The sequence below is a fragment of the Mesoplodon densirostris genome, chromosome 2 (genome assembly GCF_025265405.1).
Source record: "Mesoplodon densirostris isolate mMesDen1 chromosome 2, mMesDen1 primary haplotype, whole genome shotgun sequence".
Classification (NCBI taxonomy): domain Eukaryota; kingdom Metazoa; phylum Chordata; class Mammalia; order Artiodactyla; family Ziphiidae; genus Mesoplodon; species Mesoplodon densirostris.
The window spans coordinates 22,014,549-22,037,148 of record NC_082662.1 but is presented as its reverse complement, the minus strand read 5'-3'; the positions used below and the strand labels follow the sequence as shown (position 1 = coordinate 22,037,148).

General features: G+C 50.2%; 2 protein-coding genes across 2 annotated transcripts; one reads left to right on the top strand and one right to left on the bottom strand.

The window, feature by feature from the left end:
* The first annotated feature begins 100 nt into the window (after positions 1-100).
* Positions 101-13,058, top strand: GPN2 (GPN-loop GTPase 2). Its single transcript, XM_060081240.1, has 5 exons — positions 101-737; positions 1,324-1,480; positions 4,155-4,315; positions 8,883-9,013; positions 10,505-13,058. Exons 1-5 carry the CDS (start codon positions 327-329, stop codon positions 10,575-10,577), a joined length of 933 nt encoding a protein of 310 aa, XP_059937223.1. The 5' UTR covers positions 101-326; the 3' UTR covers positions 10,578-13,058.
* Positions 13,059-18,520: 5,462 nt separating this feature from the next.
* Positions 18,521-19,540, bottom strand: SFN (stratifin). The gene has a single exon (XM_060081226.1). The coding sequence runs from the start codon at positions 19,501-19,503 to the stop codon at positions 18,757-18,759; it is 747 nt and encodes a 248-aa protein (XP_059937209.1). The 5' UTR covers positions 19,504-19,540; the 3' UTR covers positions 18,521-18,756.
* Positions 19,541-22,600: the final 3,060 nt, after the last annotated feature.

The following is a 22,600-nucleotide window of genomic DNA, read 5'->3' as shown; positions in this document are numbered from 1 at the left end:
GTCCGCCCCACGCACCGACGTCACTACGCCCTTCGGCGCCAAGCTGTGTCGTCGCCGTGTGGGCGGGACTTCCTCTCCCGGCCCTGCTGTTTCCGACGTCGTCCGGAAGTCGGGTACTGGTCCTGTTAGTACCTGGCCATTTGGTCGCCTCACATCGCGCGGGTCCCTGCTCTTCCTCCTTAGGCGACCTCCGGGCATCACCGCCGGCCCCCGACGAAGTGCACGTCGGGGATCCCGTTGCCCTCGGCTCTCGTCTCTGGCTTGCCTCCTGCCCTGCTTCCCTGCAGAGCTTACCTGCTCCGCACGGGGCCGTGTGCCGGCTGCCCATGGCGGGGGCCGCTCCGACCACGGCCTTTGGGCAGGCGGTTATCGGCCCTCCGGGCTCGGGGAAGACCACGTACTGCCTGGGCATGAGTGAGTTCCTGCGCGCGCTGGGCCGGCGTGTGGCGGTGGTGAACCTGGACCCGGCCAATGACGGGCTGCCGTACGAGTGCGCCGTGGACGTGGGCGAGCTGGTGGGGCTGGGCGACGTGATGGATGCGCTGCAGCTGGGGCCCAACGGCGGCCTGCTGTACTGCATGGAGTACCTGGAGGCCAACCTGGACTGGTTGCGTGCCAAGCTCGACCCCCTCCGCGGCTACTACTTTCTCTTCGACTGCCCTGGCCAAGTGGAGCTCTGCACGCACCACGGAGCCCTGCGCAGCATCTTCTCCCAGATGGTGCAGTGGGACCTCAGGGTGCGTCTGGGGACGGGCAGGCCCATTTTGCAGGTGGAGGAACTGAGACAGGGAGGAGAACAGATGCCACGCCCCCATGTCCCACAGCGAGGTAGGGGCCAAGACGCTTTAGAGTAAAACAGATGTGAGTTCGAATTCTGGCTCTGCCACTGCCACTGACTCGTTGTGTGGTCCTGGGCAAGTCAGTTTATCTCTCTGAACCTCAGTTTTTTCATCTGTAAAATGGACGTGTCAATACCCAATTTGGGGTTATTGGGAGTATGGAAGGGGTTATGTGGAAAGTGGCGTGGTAATTGTTGTTGTGACTTGTGGGCAAAAGAAAATGAAAGAATAGAGTCAGGTGCAGTGGGAATTGAACCAGTTGCCCACTGGGAGGCTCAGTGCAAGGCATCTTGTAGGAAAAGATGCCCCACATCTGGAATAAGGAAATGACTGTGGCTATTAGAATGAAACAGAAGCAGGAAAAAACTAATGGGAAGACTTTCCCTTTGCCCTCAGAAGTCCCCAGTCTGATGGGGGAGACATAGGCCCTAATGTTCCCTGCCTCCTCAGGCCACTCTCACCCTGTCTCTTCCTTCCCTCCCAGCTGACTGCTGTCCACCTGGTGGATTCTCACTATTGCACAGACCCTGCCAAGTTCATTTCGGTACTGTGTACCTCCCTGGCCACCATGCTGCATGTGGAGCTGCCCCATGTCAACCTCCTCTCCAAGATGGACCTCATTGAACACTATGGGAAGCTGGGTAAGAGATCCTGTTCTGACAGGCAAAAAGTAGGGCAGCGGCTGGGCTGGAGTGAAGCAGAGATCCCAGCTGAAGGAAGCTGCTTCCAGGGACCATGCATGGCCTGGTGATAGTAGCCACAGTCAGGTCTGACCCCTGCCCATTTATTTTGTGCCACTCTGTGCCAGATACTGTTCTGGGTTTTGGAGACAAGAGAGCTACAGATGGTGATATGTATTATGAAGGAATTAGAAGAAAGTGATGGGATAGTGAGTGGTTGGGAGTGAGGGGAGTGAATAGTACCATCTGAGCTGAGACCAGAATAGTGATAAGGAGCCAGCCAAGGCAGAACTGTTCCTAGGCAGAGGGACCAATAGGGGTCTCTATTTCCCTAATCCTTAAGGAAAGAGTTTTGTTTGTTTGTTGGTGGGTTGGTTTTTTTTTTTTTTTTTTTGCCATTTCACATGAACCACAATTTTTTTTTTTTAATTAACTTATTCTTTTGGCTGCGTTGGGTCTTCTTTGCTGTGCACGGGCTTTCTCTAGTTGTGGCGAGCAGAGGCTACTCCTTGTTGCGGTGTGCGGGCTTCTCATTGCGGTGGCTTCTGTTGTTGCAGAGCACAAGCTCTAGGCACGCGGGTTTCAGTAGTTGCAGCACACGGGCTCAGTAGTTGTGGCGCACGGGCTTAGTTGCTCTGCAGCATGTGGGATCTTCCCGGACCAGGGATCGAACCCACGTCCCCTGCATTGGCAGGCGGATTCTTAACCACTGCACCACCAGGGAAGTCCTGGGAAAGAGCTTTTTGTGTTCAAGGAAAAGGGGATGGGGAGTGAAGGGAGCCCAGGGTAGCTGAGATAGTGCCCAGGGGAAGGGTGGGCAGGGGCTAGAACCTGTACTGTTGAAACACAGAGGAAAGCCATTGATGAATATGAAGCAAGGGAACACCATGAACTAAAAAGGCCCTTCTGGCTACTTTGTGAATTGAAAGGGGCAAGAATGAAAACAGAGATCCTGTAGGAGGTGTTTGCAGCAGCCCAGGCAGTGGTAGTGGGAATGGAGAGAAGTAGATAGATTCAAAACTTACTCAAGAAATAGGATTTGCTGGTGGATTGGATATGGAGACAGAGGAATTAAGGATGACCCTCAGGTTTCTGACTGAACCAGTGGACAGATAAAGGTGCCGTTCGTCAAGGTGGGAAAGACTGAGAGAGAAGTAGGCTGGCATGAGGCAGGGGCGTTGCCTAGGGGTCTATGGCCAACATTTTTTTTCCTGAAAAATTAGTGCCCTGCTGACTGGGTCATTAGTTCCCTAAATAGCATCTTCAGCCACAAAGGAACCTAGAGAAGAATAGCTGAAATGACCAGCAGTGAGCAGGAAGGGAGGTTGTAGGGAGAGTGAAGTGTCAGGGCCTTGTCCAGGGAGGGTGACTGGCTGCCGGTTGGGACATGGAAGGATGGGGATAAAAAGCCCCATTTTATCTGTGTCCAGATTTGTGTCTTCCCAAGCCTGTCTCCCCCTTCACAGCCTGCAGCCCAGATGGCTACATGCTGGTCCTCTACACTTCTAGTTCTGACTCTTGCCAGTCATCCTCACAAGAGACTGAGGTACAAACCAGATCAGGCAGTTGAGGCCCAGAGACATTACATGAATAGCCCAAGGTCAGTCACTCAGCTAGCCTGTTAACTGAGATAAAATTTAAACCAAGTGTACCTGGCTGCAGTTTCTGCATTCTCAGTGAGAAATGTACCTGTCAGGCAATCCAAGAAGTTTGTCATTTCTTCCTTGCAGGCACAGGGGTGTCAGTTTCTAATTAGAGCTGATAAGAACACAGGAAGCAGAGCTCAGGGAGTGAGTCAGTCGATCCCAATAGCCTGATTCCCTCGGCTCACTTTGGGACAGACCTGCTGAGTAGCCCAGCTGCTTGAGTCTTCCAGGCAGAAGTGGACAGTGCAGAGAGGCCCACTTTCCTTCTCTTAGTGCGAAGTTTGTATTCATAGAACTGAGTCAGGGACCTCTGAGTCATCTAGTCTAATCTTCTCATTTTACACTAAGAAGGAACTGACCTGGAAAGGGAAAGTGATTTTCCCAAGAGGCCATCCTGCTAGATAGAGGCGCTAGATAGTGTGCCAGGTCCTGGGAGCTCTGCCTGGCTATGAGCTTTTTGAGGCAGGGACCAAGCACTATTATTGGTACATGTTCTACCTTACTACCACTGATCAAGCACTTCTCTGAACCAGACACTGGGGTTTATAGCACTTAATCCTCACAGTAGCCCCATGAGGTGGGTAACTGCCCATAGAGCTAGTAAATGGCAGAGCCAACAAGTGAAATCAAGTATTTTCTTCTTAGTAAGTTCATTTCATTGCCTCAGCAAATGTTTGTTGAATGAATGAATGAATGAGTGAGTGAGTGAGTGAGTGAGTGAATGAAGGCAAAGGAAGAAGGAAAAAAATACAGTCCCTGTCCTCAGGTCTTTAGCCTGACGCCAGTTGCTCCTGAACACCAGTTTCTCTTCTTTTTCTTTTCTTTTTAATTAAAGTATAGTTGATATACAATGTTGTATTAAGTTCTGCTGTACAGCAAAGTGACTCAGTTATACATATATGTACATTCTTTGTTTATATTCTTTTCCATTATGGTTTATCATAGGCTATTGACTACCGTTCCCTGTGCTAACCAGTTTCTCTTCTTAGCCTTCAACCTGGACTACTACACAGAGGTCCTGGACCTCTCCTACCTGCTTGACCACCTGGCTTCTGATCCTTTCTTCCGCCACTACCGTCAGCTCAATGAGAAACTGGTGCAGCTCATCGAAGACTACAGCCTGGTCTCCTTCATCCCTCTCAACATCCAGGTACAAACACACCTCATTTTACTGCACTTGGCTTTATCGTGCTTCACAGATACTGCCTTTTTTTTTTTTTTTTTCTTTTAACCAGTTATAGGCTTGTGGCAACCCTGCATTGAACCAAGTACATGTTCCAACAGCATTTGCTCACTTTATGTCTCTATGTTACATTTTGATAATTCTCACAATATTTCAAACTTCTTCATTATTATTACATTTGTTATGATGATCTATGATCAGTGATCTTTGATGTTACTATTATAATTGTTTGGGGCACCATCTACTGCACCAATATAAGACGGCGAACTTGGGAATTCCCTGATGGTCCAGTGGGTAGGACTCTGTGCTTTCACTGCTGAGGGCACAGGTTGTTTTTTTTTTTTTTTTTTTTGAGGGCACAGTTTTGATTCCTGGTTAGGGAACTAAGATCCCGAAAGCCACATGGCGTGGCTGAAAAAAAAAAAAAAAAAAGATGGCGAACTTAATCCACAAATGTTGTGTGTTGACTGCTCCACTGACTGGCTGTTCCCCCATCTCTCCCTCTCCACCAGCCTCCTTATTCCCTAAAACTCCCTAAAACACAACAATGTGGAAATTAGGCCAATTAATAACCCTACAACGGCCTCTAAGTGTTCATGTGAAAGGAAGAGCTTCACATCTCTCACTTTTTTTTTTTTTGGCCATGCAGCATGCAGGATTTTAGTTCCCCAACCAGGGGTCGAACCCATGCCCCATGCAGTGAAAGCACAGAGTCTTAACCACTGGACCGCCAGGGAAGTCCCATGACTCTCACTTTAAAAGCTAGAAATGATTAAGCTTAGTGAGGAAGGCATGTTGAAAAGCCAAGATAGGCCAAAAGCTAGGCGGGCCTCTTGTGCCAAACAGTTAGCCAAGGTGTGAATGCAAAGGAAAAGCTCTTGAAGGAAATGAAAAGTGCTACTCCAGTGAACACAGGAATGATAAGAAAGCAAAACAGCCTTATTGCTGATATGGAGAAAGTTTTAGTGGTCTGGATAGATCAAACCAGCCACAGCATTTCCTTAAGCCACAGCCTAATTCAGAGCAAGGCTGTAACTCTCTTCAGTTCTATGAAGGCTGAAAGACATGAGGAAGCTGCAGAAGAAAAGTTTGAAGCTAGCAGAGGTTGGTTCATGAGGTTTAAGAAAAGAAGCCATCCCCATAGCATAAAAGTGCAAGGTGAAGCAGCAAGTGCTGATGTAGAAGCTGCAGCAAATTATCCAGAAGATCTAGCTAAGATAATTAATGAAGGTGGCTACACTGGGAATTCCCTGGCGGTCCAGTGGTTAGGACTCTGCGCTCACTGCTGAGGGCCTGGGGTGCAATCCCTGGTTGGGGAACTAAGATCCCACAAGCGGCCGGTGTGGCCAAAAAAAAAAAAGGTGGCTATACTAAACAACAGATTTTCAATGTAGACAGAACAGCCTTGTACTGGAAAAAGATGCCATCCAGGACTTTCATAGCTAGAGAGAAGTCAGTGCCTGGCTTCAAGGCTTCAAAGGATAGGCTGACTCTCTTTTTAGGGGCTAATGCATCTGGTGACTTTAAGTTGAAGCCAGTGCTCATTTATGATTCCGAAAATCCTAGGGCCCTTAAGAATTCTGTTAAATCTACTCTGCCTGTGCTCTATAAATGGAACAACAAAGCCTGGATGACAGTACATCTGTTTACAACATAGTTTACTAAATATTTTAAGCCCACTATTGAGACCTGCTGCTCAGAAAAAAAGATTCTTTTCAAAATATTACTGCTCATTGACAATGCACCTGGGCATCTAAGAGCTGTGATAGAGATGTTGTTTGCATGCCTGCTAACACAACACCCATTCTGCAGCCCATGGATCAAGGAGTCATTTTGACTTTCAAGTCTTAGTATTTAAGAAATACATTTCTTAAGGCTGTAGCTGCCATAGATAGTGATTCCTCTCATGGATCTGGGCGAAGTAAATTGAAAACCTTCTGGAAAGGAGTCACCATTCTAGATGCCATTAAGAACATTCATGATTCATGGGAAGGGGTCAAAATATCAGTATTAACAGGAGTTTGGAAGAAGTTGCGTCCAACCCTCGTGGATGACTTTGAGGACTTCAAGACTTCAGTGGAGGAAGTAACTGCAGATGTGGTGGAAATAGCAAGAGAACTAGAATTAGAAGTGGAGCCTAAAGACGACACTGAATTGCTGCAGTCTCATAATACAACTTTACGGATAAGGAGTTGCTTCTTATGAATGAGCAAAGAAAGTGGTTTCTTGAGGTGGAATCTACTCCTGGTGAAGATTCTGTGAAGGATGTTGAAATGGCAACAAAGGATTTAGAATATTACGTAAACTTAGTTGATATAGTAGCAGCAGGATTTGAGAGGATTGACTCCAATTTTGAAAGAAGTTCTACTGTGGGTAAAATGCTATCAAACAGCACTGCATGTTACAGAGAAACGATTCGTGAAAGGAAGAGTCAGTTGATGCAGCAAACTTCATTGTTGTCTTATTTTAAGAAATTGCCACAGCAACACCACCCTGATCAGTCAGCAGCTATCACCACGGAGGCAAGACCCTCAACCAGCAAAAAGATTACGACTCCCTGAAGGCTCAGATGATGGTCAGCATTTTTTAGCAATAAAGTACTTTTTTTTTTTGGCTGCGTTGGGTCTCCATTGCTGCGCGCGGGCTTTCTCTGGTTGTGGCAAGCGGGAGCTACTCTTCGTCGCGGTGCGCGGGATTCTCATTGCAGTGGCTTCTCTTGTTGCGCAGCATGGGCTCTAGGCTCCCGGGTTCAGTAGTTGTGGCTTGCAGGCTCTAGAGCACAGGCTCAGTAGTTGTGGCACACGGGCTTAGTTGCTCCACAGCATGTGGGATCTTCCTGGACCAGAGCTCGAACCCATGTCCCTTGCATTGGCAGGCAGATTCTTAACCACTGCGCCACCAGGGAAGTCCCAGCAATAAAGTACTTTTAAATTAAGGTATGTACATTGTTTTTTGGGGCATAATGCTATTGACTATATGCTTAATAGACTACAGTATAGTGTAAACATGACTTTTATATGCACTGGGAAACCAAAAAATCTGTGTGACTCACGTTACCATGAAATTTGCTTTACCTTGGTGCTCTGGAACCCAACCCATAGTATCTCCGAGGGGTGCCTGTACTGGGCACTGAGAAGCCTTGTCCCTTGGCTCTTGGCTCTGCAGTGCCTGGGAGCACAGCAGGCTACAGGTCCAGGAGGCTTTGAGGCCTCAAACAATGGTCTTTGTCCTAGGCCCAACTATCGTTCAGTCTCCTTGGTTTCGAGACCAGTGGTGGGCAGGATTCCAGTAAAGAGGGTAGACCAAATTTTGGCCCTATCTGTTCTGTTTCTTTGTTTTTTAATTTATTTATTTTTGGCTGTGTTGGCTCTTCGCTGCTGCGCACGGGCATTCTTTAGTTGCGGCGAGCGGGAGCTACTCTTCGTTGCGGAGCACGAGCTCTAGGTGTGTGAGATTCAGTAGTTGTGGCACACGGCCTTCAGTAGTTGTGGCTCACGGGCTCTAGAGCGCAGGCTCAGTAGTTGTGGCGCACAGGCTTAGTTGCTCTGCGGCATGTGGGATCTTCCCGGACCAGGGATTGAACCCGTGTCCCCTGCATTGGCAGGCAGATTCTTAACCACTGTGCCACCAGGGAAGCTCCCCTGTTCTGTTTTGCTGGGTTCTCTCTACACATGTTCCCTCCTCGGTGCGAAAAAGGATGAGTTCAGAAAGTCATCAGCAAGGGACTTGACCAAGGCCAGGGACAAGTCTTTCAGCCTCCTTCAAGATGGGCAGCTGCCTGTTGACTTTGCAAAGTAGTACCCAGCCCTTGTGCCTCTCACCTTGCACCCTACAAAGGTAACCTGGGAGACAAAGGTGCGTGTTAGATTCCTTTCTGCTGGGGGTGAACTTAAGGGAACTTGTCTCTTCTCTGTTTAATGCCACACTTTTCTCCTCTAAAACGAGGAGGTGAAACCTATAATATTAATCATACAATTACCACTTATTGAAGGCTTTCTGTGCTAGGCATTGTGCTGAGGACTGTACGTGCATTATTTTGATCTCTCTTTCCCATGATGTGATATAGGGACCATTCTTACCACTTTTATGTGGACGAACAAATAAGTTACGTGCATATTTATTGGGTGCCTACTGTTAGATAGGTTTTGTGCCAGGCACTGGGGATGCCCGGACAAACAAGTTCCCGACCTCAAGGGGTGCACAGTCAAGTAGGAGAGGCAGATGAGTCAATAACTTGCTAATAGTTAGTAAGATGGAAAGGGTCATAGCCACAGTGGAGATAAACCCAGGGGACTGCGGGTGTGCGTAGAGGTGCTTATCTGTTCTAATTTGGGTGGGTTGGCAGTCAGGAAAGATGAGGTGTAGCCGGGTCTCTGCGGACAAGTAGAAGTACTCCAGGCCAAGGGAGCTGCATGGACAGAGGCTTCATGAGGCAAGATCAAGGTGGGTGTTTGGAGACTGCAGTCGGTTTGGTACAACCTCAATTCCACATACCTCTGTTTCACTCAGAGCTGTTTCTCTCCTCCCTGCCCAGGACAAGGAGAGTATCCAGCGGGTCCTGCAGGCTGTGGATAAAGCCAATGGCTACTGCTTTGGGGTCCAGGAGCAGCGGAGCCTGGAGGCCGTGATGTCTGCCGCGGTGGGAGCTGACTTCCACTTCTCCTCGTATCCTTGTTCGCTAGCCTCCGCCACAGCCAAGAGCGGGAGGCCAGGGGCTCAGGAATGGCCATGTCTGCCCTTGCAGATGACTGATTTCATGTTGACCAGTGGGCTCCCTGGTAACTGGTCCCTTGGAAGGCTTCAGGGTTGTTTGTACCTGAGGACAAGGGAGGCTTTGATCAGAAGGAGCAGCAAATACAGAGGCCCAGGCATGAGCGAGCACTGGCCACTTAGGAGAGATACAGGGAGTTCGGTCTGCCTGGTGTCTTGAGTGTGAAGGGGAAAGGGAGATGCAGTGGGAAGGGGAGGTAGGCGATGGAGGAGTGTGGACTTCGGCCGCGGGTGACCAGTGGGAACCAGCATACTGTTGAGCGGAGCATGACGCAAACAGATGTACTTTCTTGAAAAGCACCTCCAAGTGTGGAAAATGCATTTAAGGGATGTGATTGGGAACAGGAGAGTCTCTACAGCCTCCAGGTGAGATGGGATGCAGCATTAGTAGTGAGAATAGCAAAAGGTGTGGACTGAAAAAATGTGAAGGAGACAGACAGCCAGAGCTGGTGACCAGGTGGTTATGGGATAGAAGGAGGTGGAGCAGAAGTTAGACTCCCAGGTTTCTGGTTTAGTCAGTGGTAGGGGGTGGTTGTGGTCACTGAGGCAAGAAAAGGAAGAGGAGAGGGCAGGTTTGTCACGTGGGTGGCAGGGATGGGAACTGGCAGCTGTGCTGTGTTTGAGGGGGCCATGGGATGTATTGGAACCTCACTCTCCCTGGTTGTAGAATCTCAAGTTCTGACGCTGGAGTCCTCTAGTATAAGAGCCATGGTGGCCAGCCTAGCCATAGTCAGACCCCAGACCCAGGCCTTAGGTCGGCCAGCCTCACACAGCTCCATGGGCAGTGTCGTGGTCTTTTCCTGTGTGACTCTGATTGATGTCCTTCCTGCCCCACTTTCCAGCTATTCCAGAGAGAGCTAGAAGGCACCCTATAGCCCAAGCAGAAAGTCGTTGTTTTCTTTGAGCTCCCTTGAGTTCTCTCCTTTAGCTGAAGCAGAGAAGTCACAGAGAAGTCATTTGCTGAGCACCTGCTGTGTGCCGGTTGCCATGCTGGGCGCTTTATATTTGTTGTCTCATTTGACAGAGTTCCTCACGACTCTGTATTACAGATAAGAAAAAGGAAGTGGCAAAATCAGGGTTTAACCCCACGGCCTGGCTCCAGAGCACGTGCCACAACACAGAGCTGGAGGGTTAGTGCTCTCTGGTTCTCTGCTTCTCTGCAGTGTGGGCAAGAGGCAAATAGAGGAGCATTTGGGTCTGGTTACTTTGAGGGACTTCTCAGACCCAATTGTTCCCTGTTGCCTGAAGCTCTAATTATGAGGAAGGGAGTGGGATGGGAGGAACCTCCAGACGCAGCTAGAGGGCACGCATCACAGAGGTCACATCCTACCCAGACCAGTTCTCCATCCTTGCCTGTGCTATCAGCCTTGACGAGCCCTCCCTCAGCACCCTGGGCCTGCAGGAGAAGTACCTGGCGCCCTCAGAGCAGTCAGTGGAGCAGGAGGCCATGCAGCTATAGCAACAAGCTGAGCTCTGGAGAACAAGACACACGACCCAGCACTGGGGAGAGTGGCGGCTCCCAGTGAGCAGCGGACAGCTCAGTGGCCTGCGGATCCAAGGGCAGCCCCTCCAGCCGGAGCTGGGAGACTGGCAAGGGGATACTCAGCCTCGCAGAGGACTTCTGGCCAAAAGCCACACATGTAGCCAAGCAGAGCACTAATCACAGCCTCATGAACTCTGGGCGCTGCCACCAGGGATTCAATACTGGTCCCACTCGGGCTGTGACGGAATGTGCTACAATACAAGAGTTTATCTTCTACTTTTTGTGGCTTCCAAACTTTCTTCAGTCATCCAGGCCAAGTGAGTTGGGAATATGGGAATGTCCCCTTTCCTCAGAAGAGTCCTATTTCTTTATACTACAGGGCAGTGTTTCCCCCAAAGCACGGGATCACACTAGAGGGTTGACTCTCAGTCCTCAGTTATGCTCTTTGGTTAACCTTCAGTTTTAACAGTGAACCTCAAACTTGAGGTCTCACAGACAACACTTCCTAGCAGATCTTGTAATGTTTTATTTTCGTTGTATTTATGTCACGGTTTTATTGTTTTTTGAGGTTAAGTGTTAACTAGTTTTCCATTTATAGTAGTGATTAAAAGTTGACTTTAACATGAAATTATTTATACAAAATGAGTTGCTTAAAGGAAAATATCAGTATATAATCTGATATCATGAGGGCTGTGGGAAAAATCAAGATGGCTTGAAGCTGGAAATACTGGTGTTTGCTTCCTTTGCTCTTCTTGCAACTGGTTGGATGCAATTCACATTTTCAACCAGTAGGTAGCATCCCAGGCTTATTTTTTAATTTTGATTTTTTTTTTTTTTCGGCTGTAGCCTGGAGGCAGAAGGGGACAGATGGCTGTCGTGCCAGTCGTCTTATTTGCAGACACTCAGTGCTGTTAATACATGGGAAGAGCATCGCGTTTTACAAAGAGCTTCCACACACAACAGTCCTCGTGTGGCTTTCACAGCCGCTCCTAGGGATATAGACAAGATGGGGAATAGTACTAAGCCCCACTTTACTGTGAGGAAACAGAAAGATGAGGAGTTTGAACTTCAGTCAGCCTGTGTCTCTCATGGTTCACTTTGCTGAATACTTAATGGTGAAAAGTCAGGGCCCTCCTCCCACAGGGTTTGTAACCAATCAGGAGAAAGAATTTAGACACCTGTAGGGTATTACTGAATCATAAATCAGGGGGAAGATAGATGACTGGTGGTTCAGACAGTTGGAGAATTCAATTTAGGAAAACTGTTCTGAAGTCGCATTGAGATGGGGGTGACTGGGCTTTGCTTCTCACGTTTGGTCACCAGAGCAGAAGGCAGAAGAGTAAGGGGCTGTGAGGAGGCCCCTCGGGCTGGAACAGTGTGAAAGCAGCCGACCCCCACTCCCACGCCTGGCGGGACAGGGGATGATAACTGGGTGCTCCTTCCCCCGACTCTCATTTAAGGAGTTCAAAGCACCTCATCCCTGTTGACACTGTGCACAGTGGGTGGGGAGTGTCAACAGTGCAAGCCAGGGAAACTGAGGCCAGGAGGCACTGCCTGGGGCTGTCTGTGAGTCACCTATGGGGCCTGGAGCCCAGGAATAATGACACCCAGGCTGCTGGACAGATCCCTCATCAGTTAGGGCATGAGGGTGGGTGCTGTGTTTTTGAAACTAATACCAATAGCTGTGGTCATGGGTTTTGATGCTTACCCCATCCTGGAGGCCCCAGCTGTCACCAAAGCACACCAGCTGGAAGGAAGCATCGTTTAGAACGTTATGGCCTCATATGCAAGCACCCTAAGCATTTATTCTCTGCAGTCATCAAGTGAAGAAGGATGGACAGATTCCAAACTTTATTTTCAGGCCTTGGTGTGACAACGAGGGTGTTTTCTCCTCTAGTAAATGGAGCTCTGTCCACTTCCCACTGATAGCAGCATGATTTTCTATCCCCCCTGTCATGATTGGGAGGGGATAGCACAGTGCAGAAAAGCAGAGGTGTCTGGGTTCCAGGTGAGGTCTGTTCAGCATGAAGTGTGTAGGGTAAGAGAAAGACCATCCTCGATTTGTCAGCATATGACGACTGTCCTTAAGATTTCTTTTTTTCCTGATAGAAAAGGGAAAAGCTTGGAAAATGAAAATCAGTCACCTGTAATCCCACCACAGATAAATAATTTTTAAATATTTATAATAAATTTTCTATTCAAATGTATATTTTGTGTTTTTTCTTTCAGTCTTATTTTTCTATGCATTCAGAGGGATAGCTATAGCATTTATATACGTGGGATATCTTGTTAATGCTTTGTAACCTGCTTTTTTCAGTTAACATTATTTCATGTAACTAAAACTATAAGGACCTTTTTAATGTCTACATGATAATATTCTGGAGTATGGCTATAACATTGTTTATCCAGACTCCCATGGTTAGCCTTTAAGTTGTTAGCAATTTTTTTTGCTATTGTAAATGGTGCTGTGATTTACATCTTTGTCTGACTCTCTCTTTTTTTAACATCTTTATTGGAGTATAATTGCTTTACAATGATGTGTTAGTTTCTGCTTTATAACAAAGTGAATCAGTTATACATATACATCTGTTCCCATATCTCTTCCCTCTTGCGTCTCCCTCCCTCCCACCCTCCCTATCCCACCCCTCTAGGTGGTCACAAAGCACCGAGCTGATCTCCCTGTGCTATGCAGCTGCTTCCCACTAGCTAGCTCTTTTACGTCTGGTAGTGTATATATGTCCATGCCACTCTGACTCTCTGACTTTTAACTTATGATAAAGTCCTAGAAATCAAATAGCTGATGTTTTCTAGGTTCTGGATTCATATTGCCAAAGTGCCTCCCAGAAAAGTGCCACTTTACATCTCACAGGCACTGTCTGGAAGTGCTCTTCTCACCCCCGACCTCACTTGGCAATCGTGAACTTCCGGAGGGAGGAAACCATCCCTGAATGCTTTCCAAGAGACCTTCTTGGTCTTCTCTGCTAACCACTGACACTGGGCTATACTATGCATATCTTGGCTCTGAACTGGGGACTTCCAACAACTGGAAGATAGTGTTTGGAAACTATCAGTGACCACAGCTAATTGGAAAGGCTTCCAGCCCAGACAAAGAGGCTTAGGAGTGAGGGTGACACCCTAAAGCCCACAGAGCTGAAGCACAGCCAGTCTGCCCTCAGCTGTTTCTGAAGTAGCAAAACGCTCACCCACAGCTGGCTGAGAATAGGAAGCCTGATCCCATTAGGGTCTGTGGGAAGATGAGGATCCCGTTAGGATCTGAGAGATTCTCTGTCCTTTCTCAAGGCTCCTGAGGGAGACAGGGAAGTGACTTCCCAGCACTACTAAGGCCCACCCCGTTTTTGAAAGAAGCTGGGAGGCCCAGCTACCTCAAAATGCTGGAGGGAAATTCTCTATCAAGCTGAGTAGCTCCCCTCCTCCCCCTTTTCCTCTCTCTTGCCCCTGGTTGTTGAGCCTTTACCCAGCCTCCTCTGGGCTGCTCACCTCCTCTTCCTGTCCCCTTTGGAAGGAAGAGTCTCCGATTACACAGACCTCAGTGGCATCAGGCTTGCTGAGGGTAGGGGAGAGCCATATGCCTCATTTCCAACCCACTGTGTCCTCCATGTCCAGCCAGGGAGCCAACTTCCCATAGCCCCAGAAGCCCAGGTGTCCAAGTGGCTCTGAGCCTTAGTCTCTTCATAAGCAAAACAAAGATGATAATATGTATTGCCGTGGGGAATAAGGTGTGAAACTGCCTGGCACATAGCAGTCATGCCATGTGCTCTTATTACTGTATTCTGTTCTTTAGGAAGAAGCAGGAGTGGGGCACTTTTGGTCAGAAGAGCAATCTTGGTGCAAGCATCTGGAATCAGGTTTTCCCAAAAAGGCACTGGACGCTTGGACATTTGTGTGTGTGTGTATGTGTGTTGGTGTGTAGGAATATCGTGCCTTTCTGTCTTTCTGGAAGGAGACACTGGCCTGCCTGACCCCAATGCCTTGGCCTAGGGTTCCCGGTTAGTTCTGAGAAGGTACCTTAACCCCAATGCCTTGCTTTCCATCACCTACTTCTGTGGATCTACAGAACCAATTTGGACTTTGCTCTCTGAAGTAACTGCATATAAGAGAGAAGAGTAGATACCTTCTTTAGAGAATTCTAGGTTTCAAATTTTCCCCATACAACTCAAATTCTTGGGAGAGGAAAATCTCTGTAAGCCCTGGGCCTCTGTTACCTGGGGGATAACCTGGCAGTGCAGAAAGGACAGGACTGTGGTTACTTGACTCTTTGTGAGCCCAATTTCTATCTAGACAGCTTTGCTTTATCCCAGAACTAGCTATATTTCCATTTCCACAATAGAGGACCTGGCACTAACCTGGTTTCCAGGCATTTGGAAAGACAGTTTTAAAACTAAGTTTTGAGCTCCTTCCTGCACACAAAAGCTTGCTGGAGACACTGTGGGAAGAAGGAGGAATAATGGGACAAAGTTACCATTTTTAGGGAGCTCTCTGGGGAGATAAAAAATAAACCCAGGGGCCTCCCTGGTGGCGCAGTGGTTGAGAGTCCGCCTGCCGATGCAGGGGACACGGGTTCGTGCCCCGATCCCGGAGGATCCCACATGCCGCGGAGCGGCTGGGCCCGCGAGCCATGGCCGCGGGGCCTATATGTCCGGAGCCTGTGCTCCGCAACGGGAGAGGCCACAGCAGTGAGAGGCCCGCGTACAGCAAAAAAATAAATAAATAAATAAATAAAATAAAAATAAAAAAAAATAAAAAAAAATAAACCCAGGACATGGTTGCAAACCTAGAGGTAGAATCAAGTAGGTATGAAATCATGACTGAATAAATGTATTTACATAAGTGAAAGAAGTTGGAGGACTAGATAGCGTACCCAAAGCTCTGTATGTGTTAAAGGGAAAGGGATGGTGGCTAGTCATGTTTTGACCTGAAGATGGCTTTGAAATTTGGAAAAGGTTAAAAGAAAGTGCTCGGGGCTTCCCTGGTGGCGCAGTGGTTGAGAGTCCGCCTGCCGATGCAGGGGACACAGGTTCCTGCCCCAGTCTGGGAGGATCCCACATGCCGTGGAGGGGCTGGGCCCGTGAGCCATGGCCGCTGAGCCTGTGCGGGAGGGGCCGCAACGGTGAGAGGCCCGCGTACCGGAAAAAAAAAAGAGAAAGTGCTCAAGTGGAGAGGACAACTGGAAAGAGTGGCCACCACAAAATTTCCAGCAGAACTTGGCAATCTTACTAACTTTGCCCTCTGGGACTGATTTTTTTAAATTGAGATATAATTCACATATCATAAAATTCATTATAGAGTTTACAGTTCAGTGTTTTTTCATATATTCACAAAGTTGTGCGACTATCACCACTATTTAAATCCAGAACATTTCATCACCCCAAGAAATTCCATATACATTAGCAGTTGGACTGAAAAAAATTTTTTTTTAATTTTATTGAAGTATAGTTGATTTACAATGTTGCATATGACTGAAAATTTTTAAATGTCAAATTTAGGCCAGGAAAAGATGACAAGAAATCCTCACTGAGACCCTACCCTGGGTAACATTAAGAAAGCTTTAGATAGAAAAGTCTGGGACCCAGTTCAGAAGCTGGTGCCTAAGCCAGCTCACAGCTAGCTGTCTGATCTGGTGATATTCCAATCCATAGCATCTGCTTTTAAAATCTGTCAACACCAACACGCTACCTTAGGGTAGCTCATTTCTTTCCCCATAGAGGGCAACCATGAGCCGTGTAGAGGAAGTAGGCAAAAGTCAAATGCTGAGAGAAAAGAAAGAATTTCCTTTCTCAGGACCTACCCATTAAGAGGAAGTCACCAGACCTGTCGGGTAAGAGAAACCAGGTCACTTCCAGAGCTGAGGGTAAGTCACTTGCCCTCTCCCAGAGTCTCTGACTGGTTTGGAACCTTGAAACCCAACACCGTTCTGGGAAAAGAGCGGTGAAAACGAGGGACCCAGAAAGCATCAGAGTGGTCCTGCCAGCTTCCCCTGTAGAATTAGTAGCTCTGATAAGAGCCCTTTGAGTCCCATGGGTGTGACCAAACTTAGACTCTGGGGAACCTGATGAGGCTGGACTGAGTTCCCCCAATACTGTCAGGTGGAGGAGTGACCACTTGACGTCAGGCCAGTATTCTCAGGAGGCCCAGTGATCATGTAGGTCATATTTGGCAGTAAAGCTGTGCCTCAGTACTGGGCCTGATTATTCTGCTTTTGGCACAGAAATGCTGGATAAATCCTAGACTATTGATGCTGGAAGGATTAATAATGGATAACATGTATTGAATATTGTACTATGGGCTACTTTACATGCGTGTATTTGCTCAAACTTCACAGCAACTTTAAGAGGAAGGTACTATTTTTTAATCCCCACTTCACAAATGAGGACAGAAGGTAAGCATGGTGAAGAGCCCTGGCCAAGGCAGGCTGGGAGTAAAACCCAGGCAGTTTTAACTTCACATTTTTTCGTTAGAAAGCCTTTATTTAGTCCAAGCCCCTTATGATACAGAAGGGGAAACTGAGGCCCAGGGAGGTATAATGGCTTCTCCAAGCCAGTCAGGGACACTTCCAAGCCTCCTGGTTACCAGTTCAGTGCTGCCTGGGCTCCGGAGTGTGATGGGGACACCTTGGCCTTTTCCTAGCCGATCCTGCCCGCCCGGCCAGGCCCAGGTACCGCCGGTAGAGCAAATGACTCAGAGGGCAGGGACTACTTTTGCCGCACGACCCCGCCCTGTCCCGCTGCTCTCAGGATGCTGAGCTCTCGGGTAGGGCGGGTGGCAACTCGCCCGAGTGAAACCGAGAGAGCGCCGCCCGGGGCCCCTCAGTGGCGCAGCCCGTCGCGGCGCCACTGCGGTGTCGGATGGGCGGAGGGAAGACGCAAAACGCGCAGTCCTCCGCTCATCCTCCTATTGGTCAGTCGGGCCCCGGGGGCGGTACCCTGAGTATATCCCTCCCGTGATTGGATGACATCGGCCTCGGGCCCGCCTCCAGCCTCGGGCTGTGAAGGTCTGGCCGAGCGGGGAGGCCGCATGCGTAGGCGTGTTGCAGCTGGGAGCCGGCCTAAGGAGGCGTGGAGGCGTAGGGCTCCGCCGGCCAAGGCCGGACGCGCTCCTCGCGGCCCTTACCACTCAACTTGAGTCTCCTCGTCGTCAGCCCGTTTCATTTTTGTCCCCACCTCCGAAAGCTGGAGGGCGGTCTTCTCAGACCTGGGCTTTTAAAGGCGGCGTCATACCCCTGCCCCAGGCCGTACTCCCCTCCGCTCAGATCTAATGACTCTTTCCCGCTTTCAGATTTCAGGTGCCCAGAGCCGCTCACTGCAGCGTACCCCTCCGGCGCTGTCCTCGGACCTCACACTTGAGACTGCACTGGTTTCCTGTCCCCTTCAGACCTGAGCTCTTAAGCTTCCCGCCCCGCGGCCCCGGCAGAGAAGCTTCCAAGCCGTCTTTGCACTCACCTGACCCGGGACGGACCAGTTTGGGGGGACCAGACCCTGATGGAGAGAGCTGGACCCCCAGCCTCTCTCCTGGAGTCACTGGTTCCAGAGTCTTGTCTGCGGGTCACTGAGCCAGCCCCATGGGAGGTCAGGGTCTCTGTAACTCATACACCAAACCCTGTCCCGTCCCTCCGCAATAACTGGAAAAGACAGGAGGAGTGTCACAGGGGAACTTTATTGAGAAGGAACATGGTCACACTCAGCAGACATGCTTTCCCTCTCTTCCTTGGTCTTGCTCGCTGCATGCACACACGCGCGCGCTCTCTCTCTCTCTCTCTCTCACATCTTCAGCCTCTGCCACATAATTGAGTTTTCAGCCGCAAGGGTGGGACACTCCTCAATTCCTAAGATCCAGAGGCAGCAGGGGCAGGAGGGGGGCGGGGTGGGGAGGAAGTGGCCAGGTTCAGGGGTGGGGTCGCGGGGGCGGCGGAGGTGCAGAGAGCAGGGCTGGGTGGGATGACCAGGAGCACCTGACAGCTGCAGGAAGCATGGAATCCTCTGGCTCCAGGTGGCCTCAGCTCTGCTGGTTCCTCTCTGTGGAGCCTTTCTGAGCTGGGGCAGAGCATTTGGGGAAAAGGGTTGGGCCTCCCACCCCGTACAAGTCCTCTCTGCCAGGAGTGGGGGACGAGCGGGCAGGGCAGGGAGGGCAGCGGCACGGCTCAGCTGTGGGGCTCCTCGGGAGCCTCGCACCCCTCTTCCCCGGCGTTGTCGGCCGTCCACAGCGTCAGGTTGTCCCGCAGCAGCTGCATGATGAGGGTGCTGTCTTTGTAGGAGTCCTCGCTGAGGGTGTGCAGGTCAGCCATGGCCTCGTCGAAGGTGGTCTTGGCCAGCGAGATGGCCTCCTCGGGGCTGTTGGCAATCTCATAGTGGAAGACGGAAAAGTTCAGGGCCAGGCCCAAGCGGATGGGGTTGGTGGGCGGCATCTCCTTCTTGCTGATGTCCATGGCCTCCTGGTAGGCCGACCGGGCTGAGTCAATGATGCGCTTCTTGTCATCACCGGTGGCCACCTCAGCCAGGTACCGGTAGTAGTCGCCCTTCATTTTCAGGTAGAAGACCCGACTTTCGGCATCACCGGCCTCCTTGATGAGATGGCTGTCGAGCAAGCCCAACACCGTGTTGCATACGCCCCGGAGCTCCGTCTCCACCTTCTCCCGGTACTCTCGCACCTCCGGGCCCATCTCTTCTGAGCCCTCCTCGTTGCCCTTCTGCTCGATACTGGACAGGACCCTCCACGCAGCCCGCTGGGCACCCACCACATTCTTGTAGGCCACTGAAAGCAGGTTGCGCTCTTCGCAGGATAGTTCCTCACCCTTTTCCACGGCGCTCTTCATGAAGGCCGCCATGTCCTCATAGCGTTCAGCCTGCTCGGCCAACTTGGACTTCTGGATCAGACTGGCTCTCTCCATGGCTCTGGGGACAGATAGACAGGCGGCAGGCTAACTGGCTGCCTCGGAACCAATGCCGGTTTCTGTGCCTCTCCTGCTCTCGGCCTGCCTTTTGGCTGGAAGGCCAGGCCCAGAGCAGGGTGGGGAGGGGCAGAGGGCGGGACTGGGGCCCCGGACCTGCCTCCTCTCCTCTTCCCCCCACACCCTTTCCGGCTCTTCCTTAAAGGTGAAAGGGCTGGGATGTGGGGTGAGTCATTGGGACAGTCAGCAGGAGAAATCTGGGCGTTGGCCACACCTGCACTGACACCTCTCCAGCCTCCAGGCTGCCCCCTCTTGTTCAGGGCTTCCATTACATTCCCACATGAGGTAGCTGCCCCAGTTTCTCCAATCAGATCCTCCTTCACCGTGTCTTTCCAGGGGCTGAGGGTGGCTTCAGCTACCTGACCGCTGTGGGCCTAGGCAGAGCCCATGAAGCCAGGTGCAGGAGGATGGGGTTCCTGATCCTGCCAGGTACATTTCCCCCATTGATTCAGGTGACATAACTCATTGTTTAGGTAGAGCTGTAGTTTCCCAAGCACCTTCATACCCGTGATCTATAGTCTCTGCTGTGTCTCTGTGAAATGGGCAGGACTGTGACTACTACTCCCACTGCAGAGATGGGAATACTAAGGCTCAGAGAGGGATGAGATTTGCTCAGGGTCACACAGCTTTGGCTTCTCTCCCATCAAGCCTTCTGACTTGTGAGCTCCAGGCTGTATTTAGAAGTAAGATGCAGGCTTCTTCCAGAGTCTACCTGAAATGGTTCCATCCCCTACTCCTCACTCCCCCTCAGGGTCCTGTCCCCTCTGAGCTCCTAAAATGCACAAGCAGCAGTTCAGGGTGTCACTTAATGAGGTGTTTAACGAGCGGCTTCTGACGCTCCCGCCCAGCCTTTGTAATCAGTCACCCAGTAGGTTTTTTAGATACCTTCCCCATCACAGCACAATTTTCCCTTTCAAGTTGGTGGCCTGTTGCCACTTGTCTGAGGACTTACCCTCTGGCTCTCCACACTAGGTCACCTCGCCCCTCCAAGCCACCTGCCATCATGCATCAGTGGGGCTCACAGAGGGTGGGGACCCAGCTCACTGACCATCCCACTTTCCTGCCTGACTCAGCCCGCCTTCTGTCAGAGGCTGGGAAGCAGGCCACCTGGGTACTCTGCCCAGTTTGCTTCCCCAGGGCAGGATGCTAGTAACCGGGGAGAGAGACAGGACCGAAAAAAAAGGAGGTGGCTGTCACACAGGCCACTTTGTTTTACAGGGCAGCAGTCCTAGCTGAGTGCTGCCTTCCCCAGCCCGCCTCTCAGAAGTTTCCCTGCCCCTTCCCGTTGACCATGGCCCCACCCCTGGCCCCTGGCAGAGGCCTCAGAGATGGAGACTGCTCTGTTGCCAATCTTCTGTCCCTGTTCACTGAGGTGCTATCTTTGTGTCAGCCAAGAATTTCACCTAAAGGTGTTGGCATTGCACCTATGAGGGTGTGTTCCTGCTTAACTGCTCCACCCCTAGCCAAAGCTCAGATGGGACTCAGGGGTGGGGCTCCTCTCTCTGGGATCCAGCCAGTTTAATCCTTGAACCAGGACTATTTCACAGGCCTGTCCATCCCCAGTTCCCCTCGGTGTCTGAATACCCACCCTCCCCTCCTGGAGGGACTCTGAGGCCAGAACTCTGAGGCCCAAAGATGAGGTCTGCCAAGGAAGCAGAAGGGATTTTAGGCTTGCCATCCCCAAGGCTTTACTTAAATCAGATCACTGACACGGAAAACGCTGGAAACAAAATACACTAAAGTACCAATTTACAGAGTGTATCTTTAGGTAGTAGGAGTCTAAGTGGGGTTTTTTTGGATTTTCCTAGTATCTTCAGGTTACCAATGGTGAATGTGTATTATTTTTCTATGACAGACAGAATAGCCTAGTATCTTTGGAATCAGACTGCCTGGGTTCAGTTCTCACAAGCTGCTGTGGCTTTGTCTAAGTGACTTAACCTCTGTGAGCCTTGGTTCTCCTAAGTATAAAACGGGGCTTGTTGTGAAGAAAGCACTTAGTAGAGTGGATGGTAACTATCAATATCATGTGAAAAAAAATCCACATGATAATAATGTTTATTATTATAAACATATACACTCAAAGCACTAATATGGAGCTGGTTTCTATGAAATAAGGAAGGGCCTCAAACCAGGCCTCAGCCGAAGGCCAGACCCTCTCCAGCTGCAGAGAAGACGAATGAATGGTCAGTCAGATGCACTCGCTCAGCACTGCCTCCTCGCTCTCCAGCCCAGACGTTCCTCTGGCCTGCGCAGGCCCTGGGCCCTCAAGGACCTTCCTTCGTACTAGTCATCCAGTTCAGGCTTTCCCAAGTCCTGGGGGAAAGCAGGAGATCCCAGAACACTAGAAACCTGGAGGGCAGGGCCTGATAGGCCTAGGAATTTTGGAGATGCTTCTGTCTCAAGGGAGGAAGCATTCTCTTCCTACCACTCAAGCCAGGAGACCTGATGGTTCACACCACAAACTCTATGCCCTCAGCACAGCGGGGAAACTACACCTCTTCACTTCTTCCCCTCCCCTGCTAAAGCAGCTCAGGGGTAAAATTTGGGAGCCAGGCTACCTAACACCTCCTGCCCGCTCTAGCCTGTCGGTCCTGACTCAGTTCCTGTCTCAGGCACCTCCCTTTGCCTCCAGGCCTCCCTTTCCCAAGTCCCGGAGCCCAGGCAGGCAGCAGGCAGCAGGCCCTGGCAGGGCATGGAGTTCCACTGTCAGCCATGAGTCAGCAGGACAGGAGGCGGGCCGCGGCCCGAAGGGGCTTTCCTCATCCTGCCTGCTACCGCCCCACCCTCCCATGTAGCATCCATCCTACCAGCAGGATCAAAGCCTCTGGTCTCACAGACAACCAATCCGTCTTAGCCAGGAATAACAGGCTTTGAAGGGTTGTGGCACAGAGAAGATAGCAACCAGTTGCTATCTACCTCCACTGAGAAAAAGGCTAGGGCTCTGGTTGCAGCAGACAGGCTCTGGTTAGATTTCACAAAGAACTTCCTAGGAAATTTTTTCAGTCTTGGAATGATCAAATTAAACAGGTGACTGGAA